At 51.3% G+C, this 17,945-nt stretch overlaps 1 protein-coding gene across 1 annotated transcript; it reads left to right on the top strand.

Annotated features, from left to right (window-relative positions):
- Positions 1-14,615: 14,615 nt before the first annotated feature.
- Positions 14,616-16,212, top strand: NPPB (natriuretic peptide B). Its single transcript, XM_053575693.1, has 3 exons — positions 14,616-14,933; positions 15,181-15,436; positions 16,005-16,212. The coding sequence occupies exons 1-3, from the start codon at positions 14,799-14,801 to the stop codon at positions 16,019-16,021; spliced, it is 408 nt and encodes a 135-aa protein (XP_053431668.1). The 5' UTR covers positions 14,616-14,798; the 3' UTR covers positions 16,022-16,212.
- The last annotated feature ends 1,733 nt before the right edge of the window (positions 16,213-17,945 follow it).

The following is a 17,945-nucleotide window of genomic DNA, read 5'->3' as shown; positions in this document are numbered from 1 at the left end:
ACCCCCTGGCTTCTGTCACATGTTTAGGCTTGTTAAGCACTTGGGAAGAAGCGGTCAGCTGAATGGGGCTGTGGCCGTGTGGTTTAGCTGGCTCTCTCCAGGCCTCTTCTAAGCCATGTTTGTCTAGGGCAGTCCTGATTACAGCCATTCCCTGGCTTTTATTATCACCCCATGTCATGCCCACAGGGCCCTGGTTTGGGGTTTGTCTTACCTGAATATGCTATTTTTCTTTTTTTTTTGAAACAGAGTCTCACTTTGTTGCACTTGGTAGAGTGCCATGGTGTCATAGCTCACAGCAACCTCAAATTCTTGGGTCAAGGGTGGTGCCTGTGGCTCAGTGGAGTAGGGCGCTGGCCCCATATGCTGGAGGTGGTGGATTCAAACCCAGCTCTGGCCAAAAACTACAAAAAAAAAAAAAATTATTGGATAAAGCTGGGACTATAGAAGCCTGCCACAATGCCCAGCTAATTTTTCTATTTTTAGTTAGAGATGAGGCTTCATTCTTGCTCAGGGTAGTCTCAAACCCCTGAGTTCAATCCACCATCTTGGGATCTTCTAGTCTTCAGTCTGGAAGATTGGCCTCCGACCTAGAGTGTTGGGATTACAGGTGTGAACCACCGTGGCCGGCCATGATTATACTAGTAAGTCTAAATATGTTCACATGAAACTGTATCTAAGCCAACCTAATTTAGTAATTGAATAGCTTAATCATTTAAATAGTAGAAAATGCCAAAAATCGGAGTGTAGTTGGATGTGGGCACATATCCAGACTGCAGAGAGACATTGTAGAAGGGACTAGATTAGTAAGAAATTGATCTGTGCCGTCTGGGACCAGGGTAGGAATGAGAGGGGTGGTTGAGATGGGAGGGATCATCCATAGTCTTTAATGGTACACACTTTTCAGAAATTTGATTTCCTTTTTATTATTATCAACTTGTGTTCCTTTATCTCAAAAAATTTGTTTTTGTAAAGTTGGTTATCTGAGCCCCACTGCTGCCCGCCAGGCTGGACTCCCAGGTTTTTATTAGATGGCTTGGGACTTTTTCCTTTGTTTGTCTACCACTGATGTCTGGGTTTTGGTGGGGAGACTTTGTAAGATGTGGCCTTTGTAATTAATCAAATAGCAAAGCAAAAAAGTTATTGGTCTTTTTCTCCTTGACTACAAATTCCTTGAGTGCAGAGACATCTGGGGTTGCCTTTGTCCGACAGAGTGTGACACTGTCATGGTGAGTGTATTTGCTGAACTACAGCGAGGAGAGTGGAGAAGAGCTCCTGGGGGATCTCTTAGGGGCACTTCTCCCTGGCTGCCTCCCACCTTTCTGGCTGTCCTGCCAGGGACCGCAAACATGGCCGTCTTGTAGCCCTGTGTGCAGTGGGCAGTGGACAGTGGTGAGTAGAGGCTTCCACTGCATGGGCAGAAGCATCCTGGGCACAGGATGGAGAACAACGGTACAAACTTGGGCGGCACCTGTTGTTCAGTGGGTAGGGCGCCAGCCCTATATACCGAGAGTGGTGGGGTCAAATCCAACCCCGGCCAAATTGCAACAAAAAATAGCTGGGTGTTGTGGTGGGTGCCTGTAGTCCCAGCTACTTGGGAGGCTGAGGCAAGAGAATCGCCTGAGCCCAGGAGTTGGAGGTTGCTGTAAGCAGCGTGACGCCATGGCACTCTACTGAAAGCAACAAAGTGAGACTCTGTCTCTGGGCGGTGCCTGTGGCTCAGTCGGTAGGGCGCTGGCCCCATATACCGAAGGTGGCGGGTTCAAACCCGGCCCCCGACAAACTGCAACCAAAAAATGGCCGGGCGTTGTGGCGGGCGCCTGTAGTCCCAGCTGCTCGGGAGGCTGAGGCAAGAGAATCACTTAAGCCCAGGAGTTGGAGGTTGCTGTGAGCTGGGTGAGGCCACGGCACTCTACCGAGGGTCATAAAGTGAGACGCTGTCTCTATCAAAAACAAACAAACAAACAACAAAAAAAAACAATGTTACAAACTTACATGTGGAGCATAGGTTATCCTGTGCGGAGGCAAAGCCCCTCCCTGGCATTTGCTTCTTGCTTGGCAGAAACCCTTGCACACTTGCAAACTCTCCTCAATCCCACATGGGGCTGTGGACAGAAGAATGCCGGGAATGTGTCAGAGCTGCTGACAGCACTTCAGGCTCTGTGTGTGATCCACCCATGTGCTTTCCTCAGGGAACCATGTGAAGAAAACTGTGTCGGCACCCCATCCTGAATCTCCGAGGTCTTCTTAGCCCCATGTCTGATGCTGAAAAGCAAGATGGAGTGGGAGGGAGACAGAGAGGTGAAATTCAGTGGGCAAAGCTGATGGCAATAGATGCTTCTCCTGGGACCATGAGACGTCCATAGCAATGATCCTACTAATAGCTGGTCATCGAGGGAACAAGAATTATACCCTGGGTGACGTCCATAGCTCAGTGGGTAGGGTGCCAGCCACATACACCAAGGCTGGCGGGTTCAAACTTGACCTGGGCCAGCTAATGGCACCAGAAAAATAGCCAGGCATTGTGGCGGGCACCTGTAGTCTCAGCTACTTGGGAGGTGAGGCAAGAGAATCGCTGAGCCCACGAATTTGAGGTTGCTGTGAGCTGTGATGCCACAGCACTCTACTGAGGGTGACATAGTGAGACTCTGTCCCAAAAAAAAAAAAACAAAAAGAATTGTACCCTGCAATTTGCTGGTTTCATCTCGTCTTCACAAAAACCCCATGAGACAGATACTATTTTTATTCCCATTTTACAGACCGGGAGACGTAGGCTGGAAGATCCTGAGAGATCTACCTGAGATCCCTCAGCTGATGGGTGGCAGAGCCAGGATTTGAACCCAGACCTGTCATTTAGGCCTCCAGAGTCTGAGCTCTAACAACTCACCCACCAGTTCCTGCTGGCGATGTAGTCACAAACAAATTCTTCACTAATCAAAAACATCCTGCTGCACAGCCTGGGATGAGGCTTAATTGTACTGAGTGTTACTTGGCAACACTATCTTGGGTGCTGAAGGAACAGAGGCCCCTGCCAGTGAGCAGAAATTCAATGAAGCTTCTGGAAGCTAAAGCCTTAGTTAAGGGACCTGTTAATTGCTAGGGTTCCTGCCAAAGGAAGAATTATGGAAACATGGCCAGAGTTTGGACAGATCTGGACAGCAGAGGTGTGACTGTGTTGGTTTTTCTGGGGCTGTTGTAATGAAGTGTTCCAGACCAGGCAGCTTAAGCGACAGAAACTTAACTATCTCACATTTCTGGAGGCTGAAAGCCTGAGATCAAGGAGCCGGCAGGGTGCTCCCTTCTGAGGGCTATAGGAGGCCTCTGGCTGGCTTTTGGGGCTTTACTGGCAATCTTTGGTGCTTCTTGGCTTACAGAAGCATCACCCTGATCTCTGTCTTCATTGTCACCTGGCTTTCTCCCTGTGTGCCTGACTGTCTCTGTGTCCATTCCCTCTTTTTTTTTTTTTTTTTGTAGAGACAGAGTCTCACTGTACCGCCCTCGGTAGAGTGCCGTGGCTTCACACAGCTCACAGCAACCTCTAACTCTTGGGCTTAGGCAATTCTCTTGCCTCAGCCTCCCAGGCAGCTGGGACTACAGGCGCCTGCCACAACGCCCGGCTATTTTTTTGTTGCAGTTTGGCCGGGGCTGGGTTTGAACCCACCACCCTCGGTATATGGGGCCCGCGCCCTACTCACTGAGCCACAGGCGCCGCCCCCATTCCCTCTTTTTATTTTTATTTATTTTTATTTTTTTATTTTGCAGTCTTGTCCGGGGTCGAGTTTGAACCCACCACCCTCAGTATATGGGGCTGGCGCCCTACTCCTTGAGCCACAGGTGCTGCCCCCCATCCCCTCTTTTATATGGACAGTCCTATTGGATCAGGGCCCACTCTAATGACTTCATTTAAGCTGATTACCTCTGTAAAGACCCTATTTTGAAATAAGGTCCAAGGGATTGGGGCTTCACGGTATCTTTTTGGGAGGACATGATTTAAGCCACAACTGAGACCTTGTGGCTAAGTCAGTTTAACAGCTGTGAGCCTCACTTTTCTTATCTGTAAATGGGCGTGGTGATAGTTCCTCCTCCGCTCTGCTCAGAGCCCCACTTATAGTTGGCACTCAGGAAATGACAGTTGTCATTTGCTATGTCATTCCTAGGAAAGATGCCTCGGGATCAGGAAGTACATGCATTTGTCTGGTTTGGTGGTTCACGCCTGTAATCCCAGCACTCTGGGAGGCCGAGGTGGGTAGATTGCCTGAGCTCAGGAGTTCGAGACCAGCCCAAGTCAGAGCGAGACCCCGTCTCTAAAAATAATAGCCAGGCATTGTGGCAGGGGCCTGTAATCCCAGTTACTTGGGAGGCTGAGGCAAGACAATCACTTGAGCCCAAGAGTTTGAGGTTGTTGCGAGCTGTGATGCTACAGCACTCAACTGAGGGTGACATAGCGAGACTCTGTCTCAAAAAAAATAAATAAAAAGAAGAAGAAAAAAGAAAATACCTGCCTTTGATGCCTGAGGAAAGGGAAGGGCCTGGTGGGGCTCTACGGCAGCCAGCCTTTGGGAGGTGCTGGCAGAGCATGGCCATTCCAGAGGCATTCGGTCCCTGAGGGTAATGACCTCCCTGGCCTTTGTCCATCCCCAGGCTCCCACGCAGGGCTTTCTCTTGGCTTTTGCATCTCTGGGCAAGGCATTCAGAGGCCTAACCTTCCAGGCTGGCTCCTGTGTTGTCCACGCTGGGGTTTTCCATCCTCAGCACTATGACATTTGGGGTCAGATCCTTTTCCTAAGCGTGGGGCTGTCCTGTGCACTGCAGGACGTTCAGCAGTTTCTCTGGGCTCTGCCCACTGGTTGCAGGTAGCATGCCCTCCCTAGCTGTGACAGCCAATGTCTTATACATGGTCAAATGTTTTCTGGGTATAAAATGCTCCTCCCCTGCAGAGGTCTAGCCAGATGCCTTAGGAAGGGCCCTTACGCTGCCCATGTGTGGCCAGCCCCTGGCCCACCTCTCCCCAGAGGCCTGCACTGACCAGGAAGAGACCAGAGGAAGGAGATGGAAGGAGGAGCTGTGGACGGTGCCAGGGGTAGAAAACCCCCTCCCCTCGGACCTACTCTATGCACTGAGTAAATGCTTCCTGCTCCTGCCCCGTCAGCCTGGCTCCCCGGGGTCACCTCAAGGTGACCATGACCTGGCTGAGGCATGGTCACCCCATCTTGGCTGTAAACAGGCAGCAGGACACGGTGGGGAGGAGGGACGGAGGAGCAGGCGGTGCTCACTCACTCACAGAAGGTGTGGGCGCAGCGCTGACAGCGGCTTATCCCGGCTGAGGCCCAGGCTCCGGACATGCAGGTGGTGGGGCTTTATCAGCCATTAGGGCAACAGAGTTTGCAGCAATCCTGCCAGCTGGGTGCTGACAGCCAGGGGCCGGCGGGGCCTCCCTGCTCCCACCTGGGCAGAGATGCACACTGCAGGCACCGCAGGACATGAGAGGAGAGGACGGGAGACGGAGGGACGTGAACTGAGAGGCTCGGTTTCCCCCTTTTTTCTTTCCTTCAAAGGTTTATTTATTTATTTATTATTTTTTGTAGAGACAGTCTCATTTTGTCGCCCTCGGTAGAGTGCTGTGGCGTCACAGCTCACAGCAACCTCCAGCTCTTGGGCTCAGGCGATTCTCTTGCTTCAGCCTTCAGCTGGGACCACAGGCACCTGCCACAATGCCCGGCTATTTCTTTTTTTTTTTTTTTTGTAGAGACAGAGTCTCACCTTATCGCCCTCGGTAGAGTGCCGTGGCATCACACAGCTCACAGCAACCTCCAAATCCTTGGGCTTACGTGATTCTCTTGCCTCAGCCTCCCGAGCAGCTGGGACTACAGGCGCCCGCCACAACGCCCGGCTATTTTTTTTTTTGTTGCAGTTTGGCCGGGGCTGGGTTTGAACCCACCACCCTCAGCATATGGGGCCGGCGCCCTACCCGCTGAGCCACAGGCGCCGCCCCCGGCTATTTCTTTGTTGTAATTTGGCCGGGGCCGGGTTCGAACCCGCCACCCTTGGTATATGGGGCCGGTGCCCTACTCACTGAGCCACAGGTGCTGCCCTATGTATTTATTTTTCTTTTTTTTTAGACAGTCTCACTTTGTCGCCCTTGGTACAGTGCCATGGCTTTATAGCTCACAGCAACCTCCAGCTCTTGGGCTTAGGCAATTCTCTTGCCTCAGCCTCCTGGATAGCTGGGACCACAGGCGCCCGCCACAATGACCGGCTTTTTTTTTGTTGCAATTTGGCTGGGGCCGAGTTTAAACCCGCCACCCTTAGTATATGGGGTCGGCCACCTATTTATTTATTTATTTTCTGAGACAGAATCTCACTACTTTGCCCTCGGTAGAGTGTCCTGGCACCACAGCTCACAGCAATCTCAAACTCTTGGGCTTAAATGATTCCCTTGCCTCAGCCTCCCAAGTAGCTGGGACTACAGGTGCCCGCTGTTTTTTGTTGCAGTTGTCATTGTCCTTTAGCTGGCCCAGGCTGGGTTTGAATCCACCAGCCTTGGTGTATGTGGTTAGCGCTGTAACCACTGTGCTATGGGCGCCGAGCCCTTCAAAGTTTTTTTTTTTTTTTGTAGAGACAGAGTCTCACTTTATGGCCCTCGGTAGAGTGCCATGGCCTCACACTGCTCACAGCAACCTCCAACTCCTGGGCTCAAGCGATTCTCTTGCCTCAGCCTCCCGAGTAGCTGGGACTACAGGCGCCCGCCACAACGCCTGGCTATTTTTTGGTTGCAGTTTGGCCGGGGCCGGGTTTGAACCCACCACCCTCGGTATATGGGGCCGGCGCCTTACCGACTGAGCCACAGGCGCCGCACCCCTTCAAAGTTTTTTAAATGTGTTTGTACTTTCGCAGAACTGAGGTGCCTGCTCTTTGCGTTGAGTCTAGTTTAAAAGGGGCGAGGAACGCTGAGGCGAGCAGGGGAGGAGGGAGGAGGTGAATGAGTAAGGGACAGATAGGGCGTGCTGGGAGAAAGAGCCAGACTCTTCCTGCTTCCAGAGCACCCTCCTGGCCCATTGTATGAGTTTCCTGCTGTAACAAGTTACTGAAAACTTGGTGGCTTACAGCAACACAAATTTACTCTCATATTTCTGGAGGCCGGAAACCCAAAATCAGCATCTCTGGGCTAAAGTCAAGGTGTGGGCAGGGCTGGGCTCCATACAGAGGAATCCACTGTCATCCATTCCAGTTTCTGGTGGCTCTGGGCACTCCTTGCCTCATGTCACTTCAGTCTCTGTCGCTACACTGCCTTTTCCGTGTCTCCCTCCACCTCCCTCTTAGAAGAACACTGCGACAGTTTTTTGGACCCTCCTGTATACTACAGGACAGTCCCCTCAATCTCAAGATCCTATCTGCACAGCCTGCTTGTTGCCATAGAAGGTGACATTCTCAGGTTGCAGAGATTAGGGTGTGGATTAGGTGTTGGGGCTACCTAATCCCCCTCACCCTCCCTGCTCGGGCCCCAGCAGCCTCCTGCCTCCCACCTACCCCTCCTCTCCTCCAGTCCTGGTCCTCCCTCTGCCTGGAACCCTCTTCCCTGGAATTGTAGCTCTTCCTTATTCCTCAGGTCTCAGTTTAAATATCACCTTCTTGGAGGGAACCTTCCAGGCCATTCTGATGGAAGAGGCCTTTCCAGTTACTATCTGTGCCTGGCTCTTGGCAGCTGCTCAGTACAAAGGTGTTGGTGAAAGGGAGGAAGAGAGGGCAGCGCCTGTGGCTCAAAGGAGTAGGGCGCCGGCCCCATATGCCGGAGGTGGTGGGTTCAAACCCAGCCAGCCAAAAAAAAAAAAAAAAAAAAAATGCAAAAAAAAAGAAGAAAGGGAGGAAGAGAGACCCTGCTCTGAGCACTGACGTCCTGACAGGGAGGATGGGCTCCCCGACACCTGGAACATTCCCCAAGTCCTTCCCTGCCTTTGGTTTCCCACATCTGGGCAGAGGCTTTGTTGACGGCCCCTAGCTGCTCCAGATGCTGATAATGCCCTGTCCAGGTGAGGCAGAGTCCGAAGGTTACGGCTGCAATGGCCGAGGCTTCAGGGGCAGGGCTTTGTTTTTTCTCCACAAAAGCTCCTAGAATGAGTCTTGGGATTGACTGGGGTGGGTGGGGAGGGGCTGCACACGTATCCAGTGTCCACAGGAGAGATTGCTAAAGGGACAGGTCTCAGGGCCCAGCTCTGATCTTATTTCCTGTGGCTCGTGGTCCGTCTTCCCTGGGGATCCAGGAGGACAGAGTGGCCGGTGACAGCACAGACGTCAGTGCCAGCCATCCTTGGCCACCACTACTTTTGGGAGGTTTGGGGAAGGCATCTGGCCTTTCCGAGTCTCGGTATAATAAAAATAATAGCTGACCTTTATAAGCACTAACTGGGCAGGAGGTTCTGCTTGTTCAGTCCCTGAGTGAGTGAGAGAATCCTTCCCACATGCAGAACACTTTATGGTGCCTACAGTGTCCACATGCTCAGTGAACATCCATTTGTTTCCCAGGTGTTTATCTGAGGAAGGAAGGAAGGAAGGAGAGAGGGAGGAAAGAGGCTTCTCTTGGTGGGTGAACTTGGGCTTCCTCACAGAATGGCTGCCTCAGGGCTCTAAAGCAGGTGTTCTGTTGAGGAAACTGGAGGCCACTTTCATCTTGTAGGATTTAGCCTGAGAAGTCAGAGAAGGTCACTTCTGCCATAGGCCCCAAGCCTATCCAGACTCAAGAGGAGGAATAAAGACCTCATTTTCCATGGGAGGCACGTCAGTGTCCCGTTGTAAGATCACATGGGATTGGAGATCTCACGGTCATCTTTAGTAATTCAATCTGCATAGCTAGTAAGAGGTGGCACTGGCATTTGAACCCAGCCAGCCCCTGAACTCCACCCAGCTGCTGCACACTACTGCCCCATTAAAGACTAAATGCTCCCGAGACCTAAAGCATAACCTGAGGATGCAGTGAAGCCCAGACCAAAGACCCTTTACAAGTATAAGATACCCGTGGCTGCTGTAACAAAGCCCCACAAACTAGGTCATTTATTTTTATTTTTTATTATTATTTCTTTTTTTGAGACAGAGTCTCATTTGTTGCCCTCGGTAGAGTGCCGTGGCATCACAGCTCACAGCAACCTCAAACTCTTAGGCTCAAGTGATTCTTTTGTCTCAGCCTCCCGAGTAGCTGGAATTACAAGCTACCCACCACAATGCCCAGCTATATTTTAGAGGGGGGGGTCTCACTCTTGTTTAGGCTGGTCTCAAACCTGTGAGCTCAGGCAATGCACCCACCTCGGCCTCCCAGAGTGCTGGGATTACACGCATGAGCCACTGTGCCTGGCCACAGACTAGGTGGTTTAGAATAACAGAAATTTATTCTCTTAGGCTGGGCGCAGTGGCTCACATCTGTAATCCCAACACTCTGGGAAGCCGAGGTGGGTAGGTTACCTGAGCTCAGGAGTTCAAGACCAGCTTGAACAAGAGCGAGACCATGTGTCTCCTAAAAATAGAAAAACTGAGGCAAGAGGATTTATTTTTTATTTTTTATTTTTTTGAGACAGAGCCTCAATCTGTTGCCCTAGGTAGAGTGCTGAGGCATCACAGCTCACAGCAACCTCAAACTCCTGGGCTTAAGCAATTCTCTTGCCTCAGCCTCCTTAGTACCTGGGACTACAGGCACCCACCACAATACCTGGCTATTTTTTGGTTGTAGCTGTCATTGTTTGACAGGCCCAGGCTTGATTCGAACCCGCAAGCTCTGGTGTATGAGGCTGGTGCTTTAGCCGCTTGAGCTATAGGCACGGAGCCAACATGTCCTCATCTTTTTTTTTTCTTTTTTTCTGAGACCGAGTCTCACTCTGTCACCCTGGGTAGAGTGCTGTGGCGTCACAGCTCACAGCAACCTCCAACTCTTGGGCTTAAGTGATTCTCTTGCCTCAGCCTCCCAAGTAGCTGGGACTACAGGCACCCGCCACCATGCCTGGCTATTTTTTGGTTGTAGACTGGATTCGAACCTGCCAGCTCTGGTGTATGTGGCTGGTACCCTAGCCGCTTGAGCTACAGGTGCTGAGCCCATGTCCTCATTTTAACTGATCATATCTGCAAAGATCCTATTTCCAAATAAAGTCACATTCTGAGGTTTGGGGTGGACATGAATTTTGGAGGACACTATTCATCTCATTCTAATGCCCCTGTCTGATTTTCTAGTCATGCTCTGGCTTTGTCTCAGTGCCTCACATTGCTCCACATGACCCCTTCTATGTGGGGACACAGCCCTGGATCACCAGCCACATCCAGGAGGATGCAGCCATGCTCGGAGGGCCTCAAGCTCTGAGCCCGTGTGGCCACAACTATCAGCATTGGAGCGGAGAGAGCCAGCCAGCAGCCAGGGGTGGCTTACAGTGTCACTCCCCTTGCTTCCCACATGTCACCAGGCTTCTTCCCATATACCCGGCCCCATTCCCGTATTTTCCCTCTCAAGCACAATGTGTCCTCTCCTCAGACAGCTCTATTAATATCCCTCACGTGGACATCCTGGGATGCCATTCATGATCTCCAGGGTCAGGTGTGGCCCCGCTCCACGCCATTCATGAGTGTGACCCTCCAGGCTTGGCTGGCTGCCCCTCCCTGCCTGTGCCCCCGCCTGTGCCCTCCCCACCTGTGCCCTCTCTTTGCTTTCTCTCCTCCCCACCTCCATTTCCAGGGCATCTGCAGCATCTAAGGTACTGTGTACTTGTTCCTTTTTTTTTTTTGAGACAGGATCTTCCCTGTTGGCCAGGCTGGAGTGCAGTGGCATCATCATAGTGCACTGCAGCCTTGAACTCCTGGGCTCAAATGATCCTCCTGCCTCAGCCTCCCTAATAGCAGTGCCCACCATCACACTTGGCTAATTTTTTCTATTTTTGATAGAGATGGGGGTCTCGCTGTGTTCATAGCCCAGGCTGGCCTCCAACTCCTTAAGTGATCCTCCCACCCAGCCTCCCAAAGTGCAGAGATTACAGGCGTGAGCCCCTGAGCCTGGCCACTGTGTGCTTATTCTTCACAGTGGCCAAATGAGTGAGAGGTGTCAGTGATTTTCAACTGGTGTGTAGTGAAATGTTTTAAAGATAATTAATTTAATTATTTTTGAAAGAAGTTCAAAGCACAGTAAGTATATTCTTTTTTTTTTGAGATAGAGTCTGGCTACATTAGCCTTGGTAGAGTGCTGTAGAGTCACAGCTCACAGCAACCTCTGACTTGTGGGCTTAGGTGATACTCTTGCCTCAGCCTTCCAATTATCTGGGACTACAGGCACCCACTACAACACCCAGCTATTTTTTTGTTGCAGTTGCCATTGTTGTTTTTAGCAGGCCCAGGCCGGGTTCAAACCCCCAGCCTCCGTGTATGTGGCTGGTGCCATAATGACTGTGCTATAGGTGCCAAGCTGGGAAAAGTTTTCAATTAGCTATAATTGCACCTCTGATAAACCTCATTGGCTACGAAACTGCTACTGTGCAAAAGCTACCTTCTAATATACTAAATATTTCAGTTATTTGGACCTAGCTCCTCTCTGCTAGAATATCAACTCTCCAAAGACAGGGATTTCATGTCTTTTGTTCACTGCTGTATCCTTAACACCTAGAACAGAATAGGACTCAAGAAATACCCATTGACTAAATGAATGAATTAGAGCCTTTCCCTCAGGGTAAATGCAGCTACTAGAAAAAAGACCTTGCCCGGTGCTCACCTCTGACTGGCCCTGCCTGTCCTTCCTGTCCCTGTTCTGTCCCGGAGAGAACTGGAGGCTGGCCAGTTACTCCCTGACCTGTGGCCATCTGCAGCCTCCAAGCCCACTCAGTTCATTGCAGCAAGAGGAGGGTGAGTGCTCTCGATGGCCCAGCCCCAGGGCCACTAGCCAGACCCAGCCTGGCCAGGAAGGGGAGCTCAAGAGGAAGGCATGTGTGAGTCACCCTCACCCTCCCAGCCAGCATGTCTTTGGGAGATAGTGGCTGAGAGTGGGTGACAAGCCTTAAAATAAGTCCCCAGCAGGGCCCTGTGACCATTCTGGCTTCTTCCTGCTTCCTTCTCAGATCTGGAGCGCTCCCCTGTACCCCATCTAGAAAGCTCAGCTCAACCTGTGTGGCCCTGGACGAACCATGAGAGTTGTCTAAAGAGCAGGCATGGTAGCCATAACCAGGGGGAACAACCACTGGAGCTCAAAAACATGATGTGGTGGTGATGATGATGATGGTAAAAAGGGTATCAGTGAGAGTCCTAGCAGAAAATGATAGCACACTCACATTAGAATAGTTTCAGGAAGGAGTTGTTTACAAAGGGCTGCGCGTAGAGTAGAAAATGTGTGCATAGAGCGAAACCACTAGGGAAATTTCCAGGGAAAGTCAGCCACAGCCCTCCTAAGCCCAGAGGATCCCAGCACAGAGCGATCTAGGGAAGTAGCAGGTGCCAACCCTACAGGACAGGGCAAGGCAGAGCTGGCAGGAAGAATGCCCTGACCTCTCTCTCTTCCCTCTCTCCCACTGATTTTCGCTGCCCCCACCATTGGTTGAACCCAACGAAAGCCAAAAGATGAGGTGAGATTGAATGTGGGCAGCTTGACTCAGTCTGGGGTTCTGGACCACTAAGACCCCAGGTCCTCCATGAAGGTTTGTTGAATGAATTAAAAGTCTGATTTTAACAAGGTTTGACACTGGTGAGACCAAAACCACCACCCTCACCACCTCTCTGAGGACTTACTGTGAGCCAGGCACTATGCTTTGCGTTTTACATATGCATAGAGTTAGGGCTTCGTGTTAGTTTCCTATTGCTACTGAAACAAAGCCTCACAGTTTATTGCTAAGATAACACAAGTTTATTCTCCTACAGTTCTGGAGATCAGAATTCTGAAGTGTGTTTCCCTGTGCTAAAGTCGAGCTGTTGGCAGGCCTTTGTTCCTCTGGAAGAATCCATCTCCGTCTCTTCCAACTTCTACAGGTCAACTACATTCTTCAGCTGCGACCTCTTTTTCCATCTTCAGAGCCAGCCACGTAGCATCATCTCTCCTCTCAGACCTCTGTTTGCATCCTTATGTTTTTCTCTCTCTGACCTTGACCTTCCTTCTTCTCTCTTTTAGGGACCCTTGTGATTCCATAATAATTCTCCACCCCTGATAATGCAGGAGAATCTCTTTACTTTGAGATCCTTGACTTAGCCACATCTGTGAAGTCTTTTCTACCATGAAAAATAACACTTGTGCAGGTTCTGGGTGTGGATATCCTTGGCGGCAGGGAGGGGGATTATTGAACTTTCCATGAACATCATCTAATTCAATTCTTGTACAGTAATGCTGTGACATTGATCGCATGCACTTAAGGGGGTTATTTAAGCTGCCATATCCCTTCCCAGGGCCATTTTGCTTCAGAATTTCACTTATTTTTTCTGTACAAAGGGTCTTACTTTGCTGCCCCGTCTGGTGTACAGTGGCATGATCATAGTTCCCTGCAGCCTCAAACTCCTGGGCTCAGTTGATCCTCCTGCTTCAGCTTCCTGAGAGGCTGAGATGTGCCGTTGTGCCCGTATAATTGTTTTATTTCTTCTAGAAGTGGGGTTTCACTGTGTTGCCTAGGCTGGTCTTGGAGTCCTTGACCTCAAATGATCCACTTGCCTCAACCTCCTGAAGTGCTGGGATTATAAACATGAGCTACCACACCCAGCTTAGACTCTCATTTCTAAACACAGACAGGAGGTCCAGACCACCTGCTCATGGGAATTAGTTCATGGGTGATCAGATGAAGATGGCATTAGGAGAGGGGCTCTCCCTGTATCTCTCACTGAGTAGCTAGCCATCTTTCCCGTCATCTTCGCTTTTTCCATATGTTGGCTTGGTGTGGGAGAGGAGGTGTTGACACCTGGGAGGCGATTCCATAGACGGCATTCCTGGATTACTTCATCTCTGGGACTTGCCTCTCAAAATTCCAACCAGATCTGCTCTTCCCTTTAAGGGATGGAAGAAGAGCCAGCATTCCAGAAGTTCCTTGTCATGCCCAGGCTTTTAACGAGTTAATATTGGAGCATCAGCCTGGCAGTGCTGTAAGGCTCATGGATTTGGGGTGTTATGGTAAAGTAGGGAGAGGATATCAGTGGTCTCTTGCTCCTGCTCCACACAGGTCTTTCTGGCCTGGAAATCAGGTTGAAGGGAGCAGATTTGAGAGTTTGAGCCAAGGTCACTTGAGGCAGTCAGCACCACGGACAGCGTCCTGGGCAGGGTGCAAAGAAGCTGGTGGGTGTTGAGCTATATGGGTGGGCGAGGGAACCCGCGCCTGCGCTGGTGGTGGTGTTGGGGGTTGTTGGCTTGGGCTGTTCTCCTATGAGTCACCCCATGCGCCCCGCACTTGCGTCGAGCCTCGGAATGCTGAGCTTCTTTTTCCCTGCCCTTGCTCAGCCACACTAAGCACTCCCATCTCTCCTCCCAATTTTGCAGGAAGGGAGGAAGCAGGAGACAGGGACATGTTGGTGTCTCCCCCCCCCACCCCCGTGTGCTCCCTCCTCCAGCCCAGCCCATTTCTATACAAGGTCTGCTGCCCCAGGTCTCCACCTCCAGAGAGTACTCATCAGGCGAGGAGGGGTGCATTCCCTGGGCCTGAGCTCAGCAGGCGGAATGTAGCTGATAAATCAGAGATAACCCGCAGCTGGACATCCAGCTCCAGGATAAAAGGCGGTGGTTGCCCAGGGAGCCAGGAGAGCGCCTGCCCGCCCCCAGGAGGTGGGACAAAACCCCCAAGGTAGCACAACAGCGGCAGCAGCCTACCCCCATCTCCAGCAACATGAACCTCCCCATGGCCACGGCCACGCTGTCCCGGGCTTTCCTGCTTCTCCTTCTTCTGCACCTGTTGCTGCTGGAAGGTCATTCTCACCCACTGGGTCGGCCCAGTCCGGCCTCGGAAGTGCCTGGGATACAGGTGAGAGCAGAGGGACTGTGTGGGTGTGGCCACCAGAAGGGCTCAGGTAGCATCAATTAAAGGGTCTCCATCCACTGTCTCAAGGGGGTCCCAACTTTCCCTTGGGAATCAGTGGTAAGTGAAACAGAAAGTGGTAAGATTGAGTGCCAAGACACCATACCCAGGGGGTCAGCTCACGTGGGTGCCGTCCAGGGCTGGGCAGCCCAGGCTCCAGTTCCTGAGACCTGGGCTCCTCCACCCATCGCAGGAGCTGCTGGATCGTCTGCAGGACAAAGTCTCTGAGCTGCAGGCAGAGCAGATGGCCCTGGAGCCCCTCCAGCAGAGGCAGGGCCCCGCAGAAGCCTGGGAGACCTGGGAGGCAGCCCCTGCAGGTGTCCCTGGGATCCACGAAAAGCGCCTTCAGGCCCTGCGGGGTCTACACAGACCCAAGATGATGCGCAACTCAGGCTGCTTTGGACGGAGGCTGGACCGGATCGGCTCCCACAGTGGCCTGGGCTGCAATGGTGAGCCCCCACCTGCCACCCTGGCTCTCCTGACCCCCTTTCCTTGTGGGCCACCGTTAGCCATCAACTTGGGGTTTGTGGTCTCTGGGGACCACACTCTTTGAGAAAAGGACACCTAGAGTCACTATTCCTTTTGACAGTCTTCAGTGTCAAGGTGTGTCTTTTGGAAAATATTAAATGCAGAATCTGTTCATTACCGTGCCCACAAGTCTCCACCCACCTTCTGCCCACACCCTGCCTCTCTTACCAATGGGAGAGAATCTCCCTAGGGTGGAGTCTGTTCATTGTCTGGTACAGCCCCTCCTTAGAGCCCCTCCTAAACATTTTTTCCTCCCAGTTTCCTCTACACTGTCTCTCAAAGGTAGAGTGCAAGGTCACGAGGGCAATGATAACCCCCAGTCTACAGATGAGGAAACTGAGGCTCAGGGAGAGAGATTATTCCAAAGCCTCAAACATCAAGATTTCTGAAGACTAGAGGGTGGCAGGTCGTGTATAGTGTGGGGAAGCTCAGCTCCTGCCTCAGTCTCCCACCCTAAGCCCACTGTCACCTCCTCTCTTCTTCCCACAGTGTTAAGGAGATATTAACAGGGAAGAGGAAGTTCTGGCTGCAGACACCTGCTTCTGGTTTGGAAAGGGGCTCTTTCCCCAACTCTGTGACCCCCCCCTCTGAAGAGACTCCTGTTTATTTTTATTTATTTATTTATTTATTTATTTTGGTTGTTTTATGTACCATCGTTTCTTAACTTTGACCACAAAATTTCCATGGTTGAAATAAAGTCGACATTTTAAGCTTTTTCTTTTGAATCTGATTTGTTTCAGGGCATTAAATATCCCTTGTTAAAAAAAAAAAAAGCCAAACCCAAAAAACACAAAGTATTCTCTTTTCGTGAAGGTCCCAGTGTCTTAATGGTGGGGTAAGGACATGGCATCAAGGGCTGGCTGAGTGGGGTGGCTTCCGTAGCAGCAAGAACCCACACTCTTGGCCTTCTTTTCTTTCAGGGTTTTTTTTTTTTTTTTTTAAAGAGACAGAGTCTCAGGCGGCGCCTGTGGCTCAGTGGGTAGGGTGCCAGCCCCATATACCGAGGGTGGCGGGTTCAAACTCAGCCCCGGCCAAACTGCAACAACAAAAAAAATAGCCGGGCATTGTGGTGTGCGCCTGTAGTCCCAGCTACTTGGTAGGCTGAGTCAAGAGAATCGCCTAAGCCCAGGGATTTGGAGGTTGCTGTGAGCTGTGTGACGCCACGGCACTCTACCGAGGGCGATAAAGTGAGACTCTGTCTCTACAAAAAAAAAAAAAAGAGAGACAGAGTCTCAGTTTGTCACCCTCGGTAGAGTGCCGTGGCATCACAGTTCACAGCAACTTCCAGCTCTTGGGCTTAGGCGATTCTCTGGCCTCAGCCTCCCAAGTAGCTGGGACTACGGGTGCCCGCCACAACACCTGGCTATTTTTTTGTTGCAGTTTGGCCAGGGTTGGGTTCAAACCCACCACCCTCAGTATATGGGGCTGGCGCCCTACCCACTGAGCCACAGGCGCCTCCCTCTTTCAGGGTTTTTAATGCTCTGAAAGAGACACTTTGCAGAAGCTGCTTTTCAAAGCAGGGCAGTTTCTTCCTGGGCGTGGACTGGGTCCTGATGTATTTATGCAACCTGAGGACCTGGGTCCAAGCATTTTCCCTGCTAATCTTTCCTCTGCTTGGAATTCTACCATTAAATTACCCCGTCCCTGGTGATTGTTGTTCCTAGAAGGTCTAAGCTAAAATGTCAGAGGTTGGAGTCTATTGTGCATGTGTGTGTGTGTGTGAGAGAGAGAGAGAGAGAGAGAGAGGGAGAGAGAGAGACTGCACAGGGGTGAATCCTTTGTCCTGTCCCAAATCTTAGCTTCAACCCTTGAATTCCTGATGTCCTCCTGGAAAGGAGCCTTCAAAACCCCAACCCAGGCCAGGCATGGTGGCTCACACCTGTAATCTTAGCACTCTGGCAGGCTGAGGCATGTGGATTGCTTGAACTCAGGAGTTTGAGATCAGCCTGATCAGACTCCTGTCTCTACCATAAATAAAAAAAAAACTAGCCAGTCATAGTGGCAGCTGCCTGTAGCCCCAGCTACTTGGGAGGCTGAGGCAAGAGGATTGCTGAGGCCCAAGAGCTGGAGGTGCTATGAGCTGTGATGCTGCAGCACTCTACTGGGGGGGGAGGGGACAGAATGAGACTCTGTCTCAAAACAAACAAACAAACACTCAACCCCCAGAGTAGAGGGGCTGACAAGAGGCCCCTGGGGCTGCGTTATCACTTCCTCCCCACTCCAGAGAAAGAAAGGAGACAGCTCTCAGAATCCTGCCACTACCCTACCCGGCGGGGAGGCCCTCCCTTCTGCGGGTCCCCTTCTGCATATCCCACTATCCAAGGCCACCAAAGCCATGTTGCTGAACCCTGCCCTACTCCCAGGCTCCCAGGAAGGCTCTCATGCCATTCCCTTTCCTACAATGCCATGTGTGACCCAAACTCAGTTGAG

The sequence above is a fragment of the Nycticebus coucang genome, chromosome 22, assembly GCF_027406575.1.
Source record: "Nycticebus coucang isolate mNycCou1 chromosome 22, mNycCou1.pri, whole genome shotgun sequence".
NCBI classification, from domain to species: domain Eukaryota; kingdom Metazoa; phylum Chordata; class Mammalia; order Primates; family Lorisidae; genus Nycticebus; species Nycticebus coucang.
Note: the sequence above shows the minus strand (reverse complement) of the source record. Positions and strands in the feature narration are given on the sequence as shown.